At 42.0% G+C, this 16,160-nt stretch overlaps 1 protein-coding gene across 1 annotated transcript in view; it reads right to left on the bottom strand.

Annotated features, from left to right (window-relative positions):
- LOC139054296 (23 kDa integral membrane protein-like) overlaps nucleotides 1-10,295 on the bottom strand; it is a 41,636-nt gene extending 31,341 nt beyond the window's left edge. The window contains exons 1-3 of the mRNA XM_070531068.1: nucleotides 10,090-10,295; nucleotides 6,527-6,712; nucleotides 4,518-4,592 (exon numbers count right to left, since the gene is read on the bottom strand). Coding sequence (XP_070387169.1) covers nucleotides 4,518-4,592; nucleotides 6,527-6,712; nucleotides 10,090-10,155 — 327 coding nt within the window. The 5' untranslated portion in view covers nucleotides 10,156-10,295. The remainder of the gene's footprint in view (nucleotides 1-4,517; nucleotides 4,593-6,526; nucleotides 6,713-10,089) is intronic.
- Between the last annotated feature and the right edge of the window lie 5,865 nt (nucleotides 10,296-16,160).

Raw genomic sequence — 16,160 nt, 5'->3', positions numbered from 1 at the left:
AGTCAAACAGGTACGTGAGCTGCCGACTTCACACCACACACACTAGCAATTCATTTACGTCCAAGGTTATCTTTTTTTTTTTCTTTTTAATGAGTCAATACACTTAATGTTCGGAGGTAAACTAGGCCTCTGTGCAATAAAAGTGGCAGACTAAACTCATTCAAGGCTTTAGTGTTCCTCTTGATGCACAGACAGAATGCATGGTAAAAGTTCTTCAATTCAAATTTGACAAGGCCAGAACTAATGTGAGAATTTTAATAGGGAGAAGGAAAATGTTTACTGCATCAGCAGACATTTATTTTGTGAGGAAATCTGTTACTCTTGTTTGTTTTTACCCAAAATCGGTGCAGAAACTAACTTTCTTGAACTTGTGTAAATGATTCCACACTTCCAACTTTGGAGAGCCTGTATGACGCTACTTGAGGACAGCAAGAGCTTTATGGCCAACTTAGCCAGCATGGCAGCAGTGCAACATGCTCTTCTTAGCCCGAATAAGCTCACTTTTCAAAACTAACACCTCTCAATTACTCAGTTGGATTTCAGTGAACTAGCCATGATGTAATCCTTCATTCCAATGTATTCGGCAAGTTAACATCAACATACAGATTAACGGTAACATGTTCATTTTCAAGTCAAATTCACACACTTAAAGGGCAACTCCGGCATGTTTTTATCCACATAAGGATACTGTCATTTTCATATGGCAGTGACCGTCCTATCACCAGTAGGGTGGTTCAATTTACTTAGAAACTCATTAATAATTTTAAATAAGCAATAAACGAGGTATCGAAACCAAAACAGGCAGCTGCTTCATGTGAAGTCATGATCAATCGCTGACGTCAGGTCCTACACTACTGTAATGTAAATGCGCTAATCGTGTGCAAAACACGCAGTATGCATGGTGGCAACACCAAAAAAGTGAAACTGAAGATGCCTTCTGACAACACGAGGAGGTTTTCCAGCTCTTTTGAAACAGACAGCGGTGATTTCAGCGAAGATTTCAGTGAAGATATGAGCACTTAAGTATCGCCGTTTGCTTTTGACCCACCGCCACTGAGCGAGGCAGCTGACGTGCCCAAGTTCAACGCATTGTGCTGTGGCAAGACTAAGAGAGGCACTGGTTATCACGTCTGTCAAAACTGATTGTCGACTGTTGCCTCACAGAAAAAGGAGGCAGCTTCGGCGTTTGTGGACAAAGCGGCGAAGTTCCCGACATCACAATGGGTCGGGAACACGCAAATACGGTCGGGAACACGTAACCAATCTTAGTATTTCTGAAAATAAATATTAATGACTTGCGGTCATATTGTTTGGCACAGATGGTAAGAGTAACAGAGAAAGTATATTCACAATTTTATGAAGGTGCGTGGACATCAAAAAATTGCCAGAGCAGCCCTTTAACATATTTTATATATAGTGTCACTAGAACCAGCATCACCATTCTCAGGTAAACATTGAGTGCGGCTCAGCTGTTTAGATATAAGAAAATGAAATACCCCAACTCATCGCACAATTTTCAATAATGGCCAGCTCAATAAAGGTGAGTGACCCTCACTGCAAGCTGTTTGTTACTGTCTACTAGCCTCAATGCGTGGTGAACTGCATACTCTAACCGATGAAAGTGCACACACTCTTCACAAACCTGCACCACTCTGAAACAATGAAAAAAGTTAAGTGTTTGGCAAAAGTGATAAAGCTGCCCCTGGTGGTCTACACATGCACACACACCCCTAAAGTTTACACAATGCTGTGCACACTAACATAGTAAGCAAGCAAAGTATAAACAACACAGTGCATCAATATTTTGTAATGAGCGCACCGTGTTTCTCGTATTCCATGGGCACCTAACGTGACAATTTTAAAAGCACAAACAATGTTTTAAAACTAACAGCCATAAGCTACACTGGCAGCTCTTACTCACAAATTAGAGGGTGTTTATTTTTAAACTATTTTCAAAGGGAGGCGGACATACCTTGCCACAATAAACAACTGCTAGGAAATACACCAAATTTTTTTCAACTCTTTTATTACAGCTTTGGGGGCAGTTATGCACATTGCAAGAATGGAAGCAGTTAATATTTAGAACCATTCTGCATTTAAGAATTCTGAGATTCTCAAATGTTCCACTCAATCCAGGCAATATCAAAATTAAGCATGAATTCCGGAGGGCAAAACCCCATATTGAGGTGTGTGCCTTGATAGTGAATGAGGGAGTGCCGCAGCAGATAGTGAGGGGTCTTGCTGGCCAGGCAGAACTGCAAGCCATCTGAAGGGCAGACTAACCATCTAAATTTGGTGTAAAATGCCTGGGTCTTATCAGTTTTGCAGTTAAAGGGTCACTTAAACAATTTATACTGGTCAAAGGTAAACTAAAGGCAAATATCAAGTCGAGTTAGACCGAAAGATTAGGCTTCTGCAATAATGAATTCTTCGTAATGAAAGCAGCTTTTGTCGGCAAGAAAATAATGTGAATAGAAAATAGAAGTGGCACCATCTGTTGTCGACTATGGTGCCTCTTACGTGTGGCATCAGCACCTCTGATGCACAGAGAGCAGCCACGACCCACCACGTCCAATGGCATCTGCTTTTCTCTGTTTACAATGGCGGTGGAGGCAGGCGGCAATGTGTGGCAATTGACCAACCTGTCGGCTCCAGCCATGAGGCTCAAGTGACAGTAACGCAGTATGCTTGGTAGCTTGGTATACATAGCCGAATAAAGGGTCTACAAAAGACATAACCGCATGGAGCGCGGTCACATGTCTCCGATGATCGAGCTCAATGTTTTCCTTTAGACCCCCGTAATGTATTCTTTTAAAACTCATTTTCCTTCCTTCATAGGAAAAATTATTACTAGTGGAGAAAATGAAGGCCATACGTGGCTTTCTAATATTCCTCGCTCAAACTGTAGTGCTGCTACGCCAGTGTGATGTCACAAATTTCAAAGTATTTTTCCATGCATGGGCAGTTTTACATCACAAAATTGTCAAAACTTCCCAGGTAAAGCTGCAGGTTGAATTAGAATGAAATGAATTCATTTTTGTCAATAATTAGCTGGGCCAGAACAGACTTACGACATGACTTCCCGGAAATCTAGTGAGGGAACTTGAAAGAGGTGTCAACCGGTCACATTTTTGTGTATTTTCTGGTTTATCACACCTACATTGACAATATGAGTATACTTTTTGATTTCCTAGAAACTTAATTTAGTAATACGGCCTAACTAGCTGTTCCTCTATTAGTTTCCATTTAAAGCAAGTTTAAAAAGGACACTACTACTTGCATAAGTTTAGGTCACACATCGTGACACGTGGCCTTCCAGAGTAATATACCAGAGACTGTCCTGGCACTACTTGTGCACTCTCAATACTGCCTGGACTGAGCAGCAAAACTGACGAATATTTCAAAAATGAAATTTTGTGGATTCCATAAAAAGAATTAGGTGGTCTTAAAAGGTAATTACCTACAAATTAACATTACGTAGAACTGCCCACAAGGCTGTAATCTAATTTTGATGACCTTTGGTTAGTTATTCTTATGGCCGTTACATTTCCAGTGGCAAGGTAGGCCCACCTTGGCTTACCCCTCTGCAAACTGTCATGTATACCGCTATTGTGCCTTTTCATAAAATTGTGTAGTTCTAAAAGAAAAACCTTTTTACATAGCACTTCCAGGTGCACTGCTCTAGTAACTAACTAATGAACTTACTCTTCTGAATAGATTATACAAGACCACGAAGCAATGAACCACACCAGTCACATGCCAATTTACAAATTTCTGGACTGCGCAAAGAAAAGTGCAATGTATGTTAGGCACCACACATGTAAAAAAGTACTTTATATAGCATAGTACAGTTTTGCAGTACACAGTATATACTACAGTTTACGAGCCTGCAATGCAAGGATTACTAATCAAGCCAGTTATCATTTGGCTGATATTTGAAGAGCTTGAACAGTGTAAGGTTGCTTTATAAAAGAGCTAACAATGACAGAAGGTGATGAAAAATTAACATGCCTACAAATAAAGTGTCAATATGTGTGATTGTTACTTAACTGATCAGCATGAAAAAATCTTGAAGTACGTGACTGGCCTTTTGTCCTAAAATTTCGCACCATACTGCAAGGTCCCGAAACATTTTTTTACCCAAGGTCTCTATTCCAAATCTTGACCAGCATTTTTGTTTTGAAATAATATGGTTTATTGTACCAAAGCCATACATATAGCCTATAAATGGCTACTAGGGTAGAGTTCCAGATTAGACTCATTTCAAAATAGTCCAATAACATGCTTCACACATCTTTCTGCATTAACAAACAATATACAACCAGGGTTGTATGGTGTGTGTAGGCATCACTCTTCTAAGCGTGCCAAGTCATCAGTGATGGTAGTTACATTAACTATTTGCTTAATGGCCAGTTAACTCAAGAAATATGACAGCCAAAATATATATATATACCCCTTTGGAATTATGTCACGAATTTACAATAAAATTGCTAAATATAAAAAATCTACCACTGTACCTTTGATCGGTAGGCATATGCGGCGATGGCAGCTCCCAGTTCACAGATCAAAATAATAGTCAGCAGCACACTGAACTGAAAGTTAAAAGAATGGTGCCATTATGCAACTGGCATTAGCAAAAATGGTTGTTCAATACGTTCAACACATAAAGTGCTGGAGAAAGAAGGGGGGAAGCTTTCTTCGGCTATACAATATTCAAGTACACACAAACCAGATACTGAAACAGTCATGGACATTTCACTGGCTCCTGCATTTTTTCTCGGAGAAAGCAATGCAAGAAAACTTAGTGTGACGGAAAGAAAGACAGACACGGCACTATCTTAAGTTTTTTGGCAAATACCAACATGCCCAGCAAACCATTCTTGCTGCGTTTCATTTGACATTAATCACTAATATTACAATTGTGAATCCCAATACAAGGACTCCCAATTACAGGTTATTAATTCAGAAAGAGGACAATTTTTTGTTTTGTATTAATGCTGTGCACAGACCAATACGCCACAAGGTTTTGACATCCCATGGTAATGTTACTCACTGTGCCAAAATTGACAACACCCACAGCAAGGTATTGTGTGCCACTTTCCACGAATGACCTAAAACTTGGTGTACCACTAAAAACACTGGAAATTTTAAAGAAAAGTATCTTGCCTAAAACATCTTTATTATTTCATACACACGATTACTTCCAGCAGAGACAAAGACAAGGCCAGCTGAAGCAGCATGCATTTATTCAGATATTGAAATAAACATAGGTATACATTAATTTTAATTTAATTATGGGGTTTTACGTGCCAAAACCACAAATTGTTTAAGAGGCACACTGCAGTGGGCGACTCTGGGTTAATTTTGACCATCTGGGGTTCTTTAACGTGCACCCAATGCACCGTACATGGACGTTTCTGCAGTTCGCCCCCCACTGAAATACGGCCACCATGGCTGGGATTTGATCACGGGACCTCGTGCTTAGCAGTGTAATGCCAAAGCCACTAAGCAACCATGGCGGGTAACATAGGTATGCATCTAAACCACATCACTTGAACAGCAATTTATTGACAGCAGCTAACTGCCTGCATATGTAAAAGCGTGGCGATTTCTCGCTCATTAGTAAAAACAGTTGTAAGCAAACAGACTACTGCAGCTCTAAAATGACCCTAAACAAAGTTGCCACATTAAAATTGGAAAAAGTAGACAAATTACCTTTTAAAAGATGCTGAATCCACGAACAAGTGGCCAGAGTTGCAAAATTTTCATCATTCACCGCACAAATATTTGCACATAAAATTTCCTACGTTTACACATTGTGCAGGACAAATTGCAATAGGTTGTGAAAGGACAGTAACACAATAACAGGTGCAGTGCAAACTAATTGTGGGTTTAACGTCCTGAAACTAAACAGCGGATTATGTGGGATGCCATTTTCTGCTTCCCGATTTCTTACAAATATGCTAATGTACTTCCCCCCTTAAACAATGCCTTCTTGAAGGCCCGTAAGGTATTTGTAGATAAAATAAGAAAAAATGGTAGAGGGCCCTGGAATTTCAACTTTGGCTGCCTGGGGTTCTTCGACGTGCGCTTACACCGAAGTACTAAAAATTTCTGCTTTTTGCCCCTATTTAAATGCAGCCAACATGGCCAGGCAGTGAACCCACGACCTCGTGCTCAGTGGCAGAATGCCGTAGCCACTCAGTCACCACAGCGGGTGGATCTTCAAACACCTGTCACAGAAAATATGAGAGCAAATAGCTTGCTATCAGGACCTACTCCTCCCTGTCAATAGTGTCATGGCTTGTGCATATAGGTAGTCTCTACTGACTTTGTGGAAATAGGAACAAGATGATGTAGCCTAAGGAAGCAGTATTTGTGATAAGAAACGAAAATGATAAAACTCATATCTGCTGGGCAGAGCAACACTATCACACAGTACTGCCTCCATCCTTTTGCAGTCACACAGTTCCATATCTGGGGCCAGAGCAGTCCCAAAAAGGCTAGACAAATCCTGAGTACGTACCGCCATGATCATATGGTAGTTCTCACGGATGGCCCCGCAGCATCCCAGGAAGGCAAGCACAAAGACGAAGACCCCCAAGACCACAATGGCCACGGGAGCACCCAGGTAGCCCTCATAGAAAGGCTTCTGTGGGCTTAGGGCTGTGAGCACCACTGCACCGACAGCTATCAAGGCAATGCCGCAGAGCTGCCAGAGCCAGAAGCATAATATTGAAAACACACAGACTAAGAATACATAAACAAAAACAAGTAAAAAGCTGCCTTCCTATTATGTTCTCATAAAATGTTGCCAGCCACCTCAAACTAGCACAGAGCTACAAAGCAGTTACAGCAACTTTCACGTGGTTGCAAATTTTGTCATGAAATCTTCCCCTGCCTTGCTGCTCCTGCAACTCCCTGGTTACGGCTAAATGTCTACAAGTACAAGAAGAATTCATGAAGTTCATATTATCTGCACTATAAACATGTAACAATGGTAGAAATAGGCATCAAAATGAGCACGTCTCGTTTTAGTGCAATGTAAAAACTGTGTCCTATAGAGTATCGCCAAACAGCCCTAGGACATCAAAAGTAAAATAACAGCACCCTTAGGAAAAGTTGGTTCAAGTAGGAGCATTGATTCACTTTCAGCATTTTAAGGGACAGGATAACTGATCCATGCCGAGCTGGTGGTAGTCTATGGTGACAATGCCCCAGCTTGTCATGCTGTTGCAAAATGGCAAAGACAATTTCTATGTGGTTGAAGCCGGGACGATGAACCCCCTTGCCACCCCGTTGTCTACCCACGCCGTAAACATAGTAACAAAGTGTAACGCATAATGTTCTGCTTATCTCTTTATGCAAGATCATTCATTCTTCGCACAATGGAACAACATACCATCACGCACAGCAAATAAAATCTTACCAAGCCTTGTTGCAGGAAAACAGAGCTAGCAGATTAGTTACTTATTGTTATGATACATGCATATTAACATATTGTGTATCATGTCTTGTGATTTCAAGAATTACTACATATGCCCCTATTCATATCTATTTCATGTTTCTACTGTAAACAATGCATTAACAGTTGCATTTCGAGCACTGGTGCTGTATTTTACATACAGCAGTTTGTATTCCCCCCCTCTTCCACCCTCGCATGAGGGCCTGTAGGGGTATTGTAAAGAAAAGAAAGTGGCAGACCATTACTTGATGGTGAACCACAATATTGATACACAAGTGGGGGCTGTAGTGCTTGCTGAGTGGCAGAGAGTTGAACAAACAGTGCAGCAGGTTAATGTGAATGCAGGCTAGGATTAAACCTACTTGGGTGAAAGCTGTAGTAGTGCAGTACACAAAATGATATCTGAAAGTGACCTAAAAGCAGAATAGCCTTTTTTTTCTCCACTCATTTACAATGTCAATATGCATCCCCTGAACAAGTACTTAACATTGCAATATGAGAAGACATGAATCTTAGTAGGGGCTCGTCAACGCTGACAATTTTTTTTGTCTACAAGTACCAAAAAAAAATGCAATGCATGGCACAGGCCATGTTTTATAATTTTTTGCACCTTCCACAATAGCTTTCCTGACTAATCAAATAAATAGTGCAGAACTCAAGGTGGAGGAAGCTTCATTAAAGGGAGACGTCACCCCCAAAAGTAGCACAAAGCTGCGTAAGCACAAAGCTGCAGCCTCCATTTGTGCATCAATTTGTGGGGCCCTCATGCGAGGGTATTGCACAAGGGGGGGGGAAGGTTGTGATACAAACTCACGCATGTAAAATACAGCACTAGAGCTCAAAATATAATTTCATCATGCATGTCTCAGTGCACTGGTCATCCGTTTAGTCTCATGATAATGTGCTCCATATGACTACTTTTTGCAGATCATTTTTCCTTCAAACAGCAAGCCTCTGGAATCACCTGCCCATCAGCATTCCTAGATAAAATTACATTACACCTGTCATCACGAAGTAAATGTTACAATTTCCAATGTTAACCCCCACCACTTACATAACATCCCTAAAATGGGGGTCCTTAAAAAAAAAATGAAATGAATTTGTCAACTGCAAAGCCATCAAGCAACAAAGGAAACCCATGTGGGTTCCTCAGGCAGAAAGCTGTACAGTTGAAACATCTGTTCTGGTCTATAGCTTGGAGCTATCAGAGGTGCTACTTTGGGGAGGACGATTTTTCTCTTTTGTAGCTTTCCTGAAGTATACGCGTACACAAGCAATGCCATTTGTAATAAAATAATAAAAGCGTTAAAGCATGTGTTTACACAGAAGCAAAACTTCATAATATAGTCCATGCAATACAAACCCATGGGAAAGGATCACACGAGAAATTGGCTAGATAGAGGAGTGCAAAATTTTATTCAAGTGCAGTGACATGTTGCACGGGGGCCTAAACTTCCTAAACTACTGCTAATCACCTTAAGCAAGGAAAGCTGCTGCAATACCAAGGTCAATTACACATAGGTTTGATACCAAGCTTGGATTGAATAACTTATCGTGGACTAGAGATTTTGCAGGAATGAGTTTTTGGTCCTACATAGAACAACCAATCTTTGCGGTGGCACGGCTTCAGCGTAATGTCAGACAATTACGACGTCAAGCCGCACCGCTTCAAAGCTCCGGAGCCGGGAAAGTTGGTTCCGGACGGCTGCACACACGTAATTCAGACGTGCACAGTGTAAAATAAGCTAACCCAGAAGTGCATCTTGTAACAGGCAGACAACGAAACCAAACCGGCATCATTTGGCAATACTAGTATACCAACGTTCAGTGCGATCCTACTGACGAAACGATAGGCAAGGCGAAAACCAGAACTGCGACCGCTGCGTGCAAAACAAGGTACGACGTCGTCACACGAATGCCCAAAAGCGAACATCTTCGCGCCGAAACGTACTTTTCGTTTTCTACTGTGATCGCGGTACTGTGATCGACCTGGGTCGCACATCTGACGTATGCGACCCAGGCCAAGACCGGCGACGAGCGTTACCACTTATTGCGACATTTCCCACAGCATGCGACGGATATACCGTAACGCAGGTAATACGCCCCTACAATGGCGCCTTTGAGCGCTCTTTTGCGACAGTGTCACAAGCTGAACTTTGAAGTACAGCAACATGTCAGAGGTACACAACTGTTTGCGCACAACGCCTGTTAGGCGAGGAAGCCATTTAACGAGATTTCCGGGCATGTCATGATCCAGCTCCTGGAGCTGCAGCTACGTTTACACAACAAAGAATGTGCGGCGTCAACGCTTTCGGAAGTACAAACAAGCACATATCATAATCTTGCACAAATATGCATTATTTGTCTAAACGCGTAGTTCTGCGGAAAGCGGATAGACCAAAATAAAGGGGCAGTCCGTAGCGCGTACCAACTTGAAACGACAAAACGCCTCTGAAGGTGCAACAAAGCTAGGCTCATAGCGAAGACCACAAATGCTCGGAAATGTATTGTACAAATCTCCCATTCTTGGTTACTTGTCATAGCAGCTACAAGCTGCTTTCTATCACTACGGCGCGCCCTGCCACAGAAGCAGCCCTAGAAAATAAGCACAAATCGGTACTTACAACAAATATGGCATTGAAGGCAAAGAGGAGGTACTTCACAAATCCCATTTTTGACGAATTCACCATGGTGAACAGAAGCAGTTAAGCTATCCCGCCGAGGGAACAAAAAACAGGAGAAGAAAGTTGCCACCCAACACGGAGCCTACTGCGGACGGAGCGGTAATGGCCTTTGCCTCTGCACGCAAGAGTTTAGTTTGTGTTCATCCGCGCGGTGCAGCTGCAGCGAGCGGAAAATGGAGCGCAATGATCGATAAACACTCGCAACTAAATGGTGCTCTGTGCACTACTTTCTCAAATGTATAGAATATGAATTGACTTTTCTGCGCGTAAATAAAAAATACATGATTTCTCTGTTTCAAATAAGAAATATAAACCACCACAATATTAAGAACTATTTTCTTAGACTTTCCGGGACGCTGGCGGCTCTCGCGAGTCCCGCCTCACGCGCTGTGACGTCGGTTGTGCGCGAAAAGTTTCAACCTACAGAGACATGAATGATAAGAGCGTGGTGAATCACGACGCGCGCATATCGAGAGTGCGCGTGAGTCTGAAGCGTCAAGAGGAGTCACCCGTACAACGTCTGTCTCAGTGAAAACCAAGGCTAGAAAACGATCAGCAATATTTGTGATACCGTTCGCTGGGCGTGTGTTCAATTTTTATTTCTCCACATCAGGGAGGAACAAATAAAATGTTTTCAAGTGACATGAGCGTGTTTGTGTAGTTTGATCTTAGGAAAATTTTTTACTACTCTACGCAAGAAACGAATGAAACGCAAGAAACGATAACAACAATAATCACAGTAATAAAAGAGCGCAGTATGCTGCGCTCTTTTATTACTGGGATTATTGCTGTTATCGTTCTTTTTCTTTCTTTTGGTAGACGAGGGATGCTTCAGTGCGGAATCATATGGAGGGTATAGGTCGTCACGTTTCGACAGATCTGTCGCTATTGTTGTGCTCGATAACATTGTGATGAGCGCCCTGTGGCAGATGTCCGACGCGTGTTCCCCGCAGGTGCTCGCGATTGAGGGTTGCAATAAGCGAAGCTAGCAGCTTTAAGTTATTGCGCCTCGATCCCTCTATTGTCGCTTGTACTAGGAAGCTAATCTTATTACTTGTATTGCGTGCATCGAATAATGGTTCGCTTCTCCGTTTTAACCACTCTGTTTCGGTGTTTTAACGCGGTAACGCTAAGGTACCCGTGTCGCAGAAAATCCGGCGTCGGCGGAGCTGTCCGTGAGCAAACGTTTCCGTATATAATCAGGCGTATGTATGTGCCACGCCATGCTATATGACATGTGGTATACGTGGGTTTTATTGCCTCACCATTACATCATTAAATTTGCTCATACCTTGTCTTACACTCTTGACAAAGTTATTCCTCGGAACTTCGAGAATGACAGCACGCAAACAAATGTCATGAAACAAAACACCGACAGCGCATGCCATTTATGTTAAATCGTCTCAGAATTAAATATTGAAAGTGCGAAACAATAACGGAAACTTGAAAATGACTGTTTTTTTTGTTATTATTATGATTATTTTTCTTTCGTGGCTGTTCACTACCTTCGGGATCAGCCTACGCAAGAAGCCGCGTTTTTACCAGAAAGCTCGGCATCGTGCATAGCGTTCGCCGCCGGCCTGTTTCCGGTAAACATTACGGTTACATAACCTGCAGTTTTCGGGAAGCGTGAGAAGCAGTCAGAGATCTTTGAATGCTATCGCGTTCCACTCTTAAAGGCGAACCTCAAGATGTCCTCCAAGTTTTGTTAATTTGAGTCGTTTGCTTAGAACAGCCGTATTCCGATGAGGGCGGAGTGCAAAAACAGTAGTGTGCCCTATTTCTAATGCATGTTAAAGAACCGAGGTTGTCAAACTAACCAGGAGTCCTCCGCTAAGTCGCTAACCGTTTCTCATAGGTTATCCATTGCCTTGGGACGTTGAACCCCTATCGAGCGATGTTTGAACAGCATGTTAATGATTGCCCAGACTTGTAATGCGAACAAAGCAATAAAGAGCAGAAATTTTGCTGAGCATTGCCTGTGAACGATTTGCGCCTATGAAAGCTTAATTTTGCGAGTCACAAAAGTCGAAACAGTTTAATTCTACGAGGAAACGCTGGATCTTGTGTGTGTGCGTGCTTGCGTGTGCACCCGCCGTGGTTGCTTAGTGGCTATGGTGTTAGGCTGCTAAGCACAAGGTCGCGGGATGGAATCCCGGCCACGGCGACCGCATTTCGATGGTGCCGAAATGCGAAACTGCCCGTATAATTGGATTTAGGTGCACGTAAAAAAAAAAAAACCCAGGTGGTCTAAATTATTCCGCAGTCCCCCCACTACGGTGTGCCTCATAATCAGATCGTGGTTTGGCACGTAAAACCCCATAATTTAATTTATGTGTGTTTGTGCGTGTGAGTGAATTATTATTGTAGTTTATTAACTCTCTTACTCACTGATTTAGGACACATACTGCAGTTAACAAATTAAAACCGTGTGAGTGTCTTTTAATGGGAAAGGCGAAAAATGCAGTGCCATAACTGCCTCTCGTGAGTGGGAATTCGCAAGGCATGTGCACTCATAAAGTTTTCTTAGGCTGGCCACCAGTTTTGGGATATGGGCTCCGTTTCCCGAATTGCGCGAAGTGTTCCAGTCGAATTTGTCCTGAACTGCTTAAGAAATCGTTTTGTTAAAGAATTGGAACAACAGTACATTTTGTCGCAAATTTGGCGGCAGTTATCTCAATACTGGTGCTAGGTTCAAAATTTGTTACGAGTGAACGTGCCTTGAAAATTCACCTACCTAAACCATATCAATACCAAGATGCGTTCTAAAGTGATCGGTTAAAAGTTATAGAATGAACGTTTTCCAATTAGCTTTGTATATACTATGGTTTCTCGCGCAAATAACGTCTTCCTCCTGAGGTAACCAACTTTGAGCTGTAAAATTGTTCGATCTGTCAAGCGATATCTGTCAGCTAGCTGCTGCTGCCTCCACCGCTACCCCCTGGGGTTGCCTACGGTCCCAGATATGGCCGGACTGTCCCGAATTTTATCAGAACGTTCATGTCCCTATACTTGACCCTGTAGGGCAGCTTTTTGTCCTGGATGGATTGTTGGTGAAATTTAGAGCAGGGTTCCCCCAGCACAAAGCGAGTGCGCTACCTGCGTTGTTAGCTTTAATTATATCTACAACCTCCTAGAAACCCAACTGAATTGGTTCTTTGTAAGCGGGCGTCCCAGCTGTAAGAGCATGCACTCTCTATCGTGAAAGAATTAACTTTCCGGGTAACGACAGAAATAAAATGCGCGTGGACATGTTATCTCAAAGTTTGATTTCAAAGTGACAACCTATTTCTCATAATATCCGATTTCATTCTTGTAAGGAGAATCAATGCACGCAGCTAAGAGCTAAGACAAGTAGTATCCTATTGAACTAAGCTGTCAAGAACAAAATAAGCCATGTGCTCATTTTACCACCGCATTACACCGCCTTTCGCTCTAACTTGCTTCCCTCGACCCGACTTTCTTTGAAAGAGCTGTAAACTCGCCTATATACTATCTGCTCTTAAATAATAATAAGTCAGTACTAGTATACTTGCAAATTTTATGTCCTTGCTTGCCTATCGTGTCTAGGAGGGCCAAGCTAAGAATGGTAGGGGCCTGGCCTCCAGTCGCCATCTGAAGACGTTAAAAACTGCCTGAAGAGAGAGACAGCAAACGATAAACGAAAGGCAAGGAGGCTAACCAGGACTGAGCCCGGTTGGCTACCCTGCACTGGGGGAAGGGAAAAGGGGAGGGAAAGATCAAGAGATGAGAAAGTACGCTCACCGATGTAGTAATAGTTCTCTCAGTTTTCTGCTCTCTCTCTCTCTCTCTCTCTCTATATATATATATATATATATATATATATATATATATATATATATATATATATATATATATATATATATATCAAACATGCGTAGGCTTTGGTGAATGCAACTCCCAGGAGTAAGCGGCTCAGCTTTATTTGCGCACTTTGCGGAAGCCCGGGTAGCAACCACAGTTGCATAGCTTGGCCAAGAGAATGCAGTCGATGGTGAGTGAATTCAGATGTGTGCCACTTATTAAATGTCACGTGGATGAGGGGGTACAGAAGCAAGGTTTGCTCCTTCGTGGCTTCTTATGGCAGCTTCGTCGGCGAGGTCGCTGCCGGAGACACCGCAATGACCCGGCAGCCACTGAAACACGACGTCGTGTCCTTTCGCGATGATGGTGCGTTTCTCGTATCTCCGACAGGAGTTGTTCACAATACCCGCGACGAAGGGCTGACAAAAGACATTGCAGAATACTGCCCACCGATTAGCCGGTTGGTTGTTAATATAATCAACGGCACTTCCGAGGGCAACAGGCTCCGAACCGGACGATGTTGTCAAGTGAGAAATCTTGTATCGGATGCTTATTGATCGTGATGGTACAACCACTGCGCCAGTGGAGCTGGTTTGTTTGGAAAAGCCACCTGTATATATGTGGACTCGGTCGAAGCAGAAAGTGCAAACAATCCCGAGTTGCTTGCTTCAAGGCCAAGATATTGCCTTAAGGGTTTCTTATCTTAACATTCACGGCTGCGTTTAATTATTTCGTACACTTGTGCACTCATTTTGGTGAACACACCTTAGTATATATTGCCTTTTCTCCCCGCTACGTTTCTGTTTTTTATTTATTTATTTTTTTAGGGGTAGGGAGTGTAGTTGATGTCTTGCGGAGGAGGGTTTATGCTTATAGATATGACCCAGGGCACCATAGTCGCAACCACAATCGAGTGCTGGTACCCTTGTAAAACGATACCATGGTGACCCGACTCCAACACACGAAGAGCTCTTGGCAAATTATTATTATTATCATTATTATTATTATTGTTGTTGTTATTATTATTATTATTATTATTATTATTATTATTATTATTATTATTATTATTATTATTCTACAGTACCCTATCCTGTTACTAAGTATGGAGAAGCGAGAATTGTATACACCCCAAAAATGTCGAATTCTTTGACGAATTCGACAGAAAAGAATTTGACGAATTCTTTTCTGCAACTTCAAAAAAGAAGTTGAAGAAATTAATGATGAGAAGTTGAATTATTGTTCTGATTCGTCGTTTTAGTTATTTACGCTTTTGTCTCTTTATTTGCTATGTCATTGTCTGTTAACTACCAACTATTCGTCTGAAAGTTGGTAAAAAATGTGTTATTATGTAAACATCGCTGTACCGACTCTGCTGTGCCTAGTCGCACAAGCTCCCAGAGACGCCCGTGTTTTTTGTTTTTCTTTTGGATGTGTATAAATAAATAAATAATTATTGTAATTGCAAAGAAATTCAGAAGCTAAATGAGACTGTCCGTGTTCAGGCTGAGATATCGCAACGATTGCAGCATGATCACAATTAATCTGAACGGCACAGCAGAAAGGCAAATTTGGAAACTCGTGGTTTGCCGGTTGCCGATAAGGAAGATTTCAAGAAAATACTGAATGATCTTGCTGAGAAAATTGATTTATCTGAATTTTCTGTTGATGCTGATCTCGTTGCTGTCCACCGTCTTTCTGGCAAAATAGACACTATCCCTACGGTCTTAGTTGGTTTCTCAACGGTAAACACGAAATAAAACTGGATCAAAGCTCGTGGAAAACTTCGACAGCTCCGCGAATCGAAACTGTTTCCGAAGGTCTAGTTCAACGACAATCTAACCAAGGCAAATCGGCATCTGTTCTAGCTTGCCAGGGCCGTATCCAAGCAACACAAGTACAAGTTCGTTTCGGTGAGAAGAGGCAAAATCTTCACAGAGAAGGGCGAAGACTCTCCACTCATTCGCATTAGCAATGAAATATGAAATGGATATTGAAAAAATCCAGTGAATATGACTCCGTCTGTTTTACTTCAATTTCCGAAATTTTGAATATTTAAGCACAGCTTGAGTCCGAATTCTGAATTAGACTACTTTGGTCAATATAAATATGCGCAGTCTGCGTGAATACTGGGATGAAATTAGAAATATTGCAGAAGATGCAACAAATTTCGTAGACGTATTTGCGCT

This window comes from Dermacentor albipictus, chromosome 1, assembly GCF_038994185.2.
Source record: "Dermacentor albipictus isolate Rhodes 1998 colony chromosome 1, USDA_Dalb.pri_finalv2, whole genome shotgun sequence".
NCBI lineage: Eukaryota > Metazoa > Arthropoda > Arachnida > Ixodida > Ixodidae > Dermacentor > Dermacentor albipictus.
Note: the sequence above shows the minus strand (reverse complement) of the source record. Positions and strands in the feature narration are given on the sequence as shown.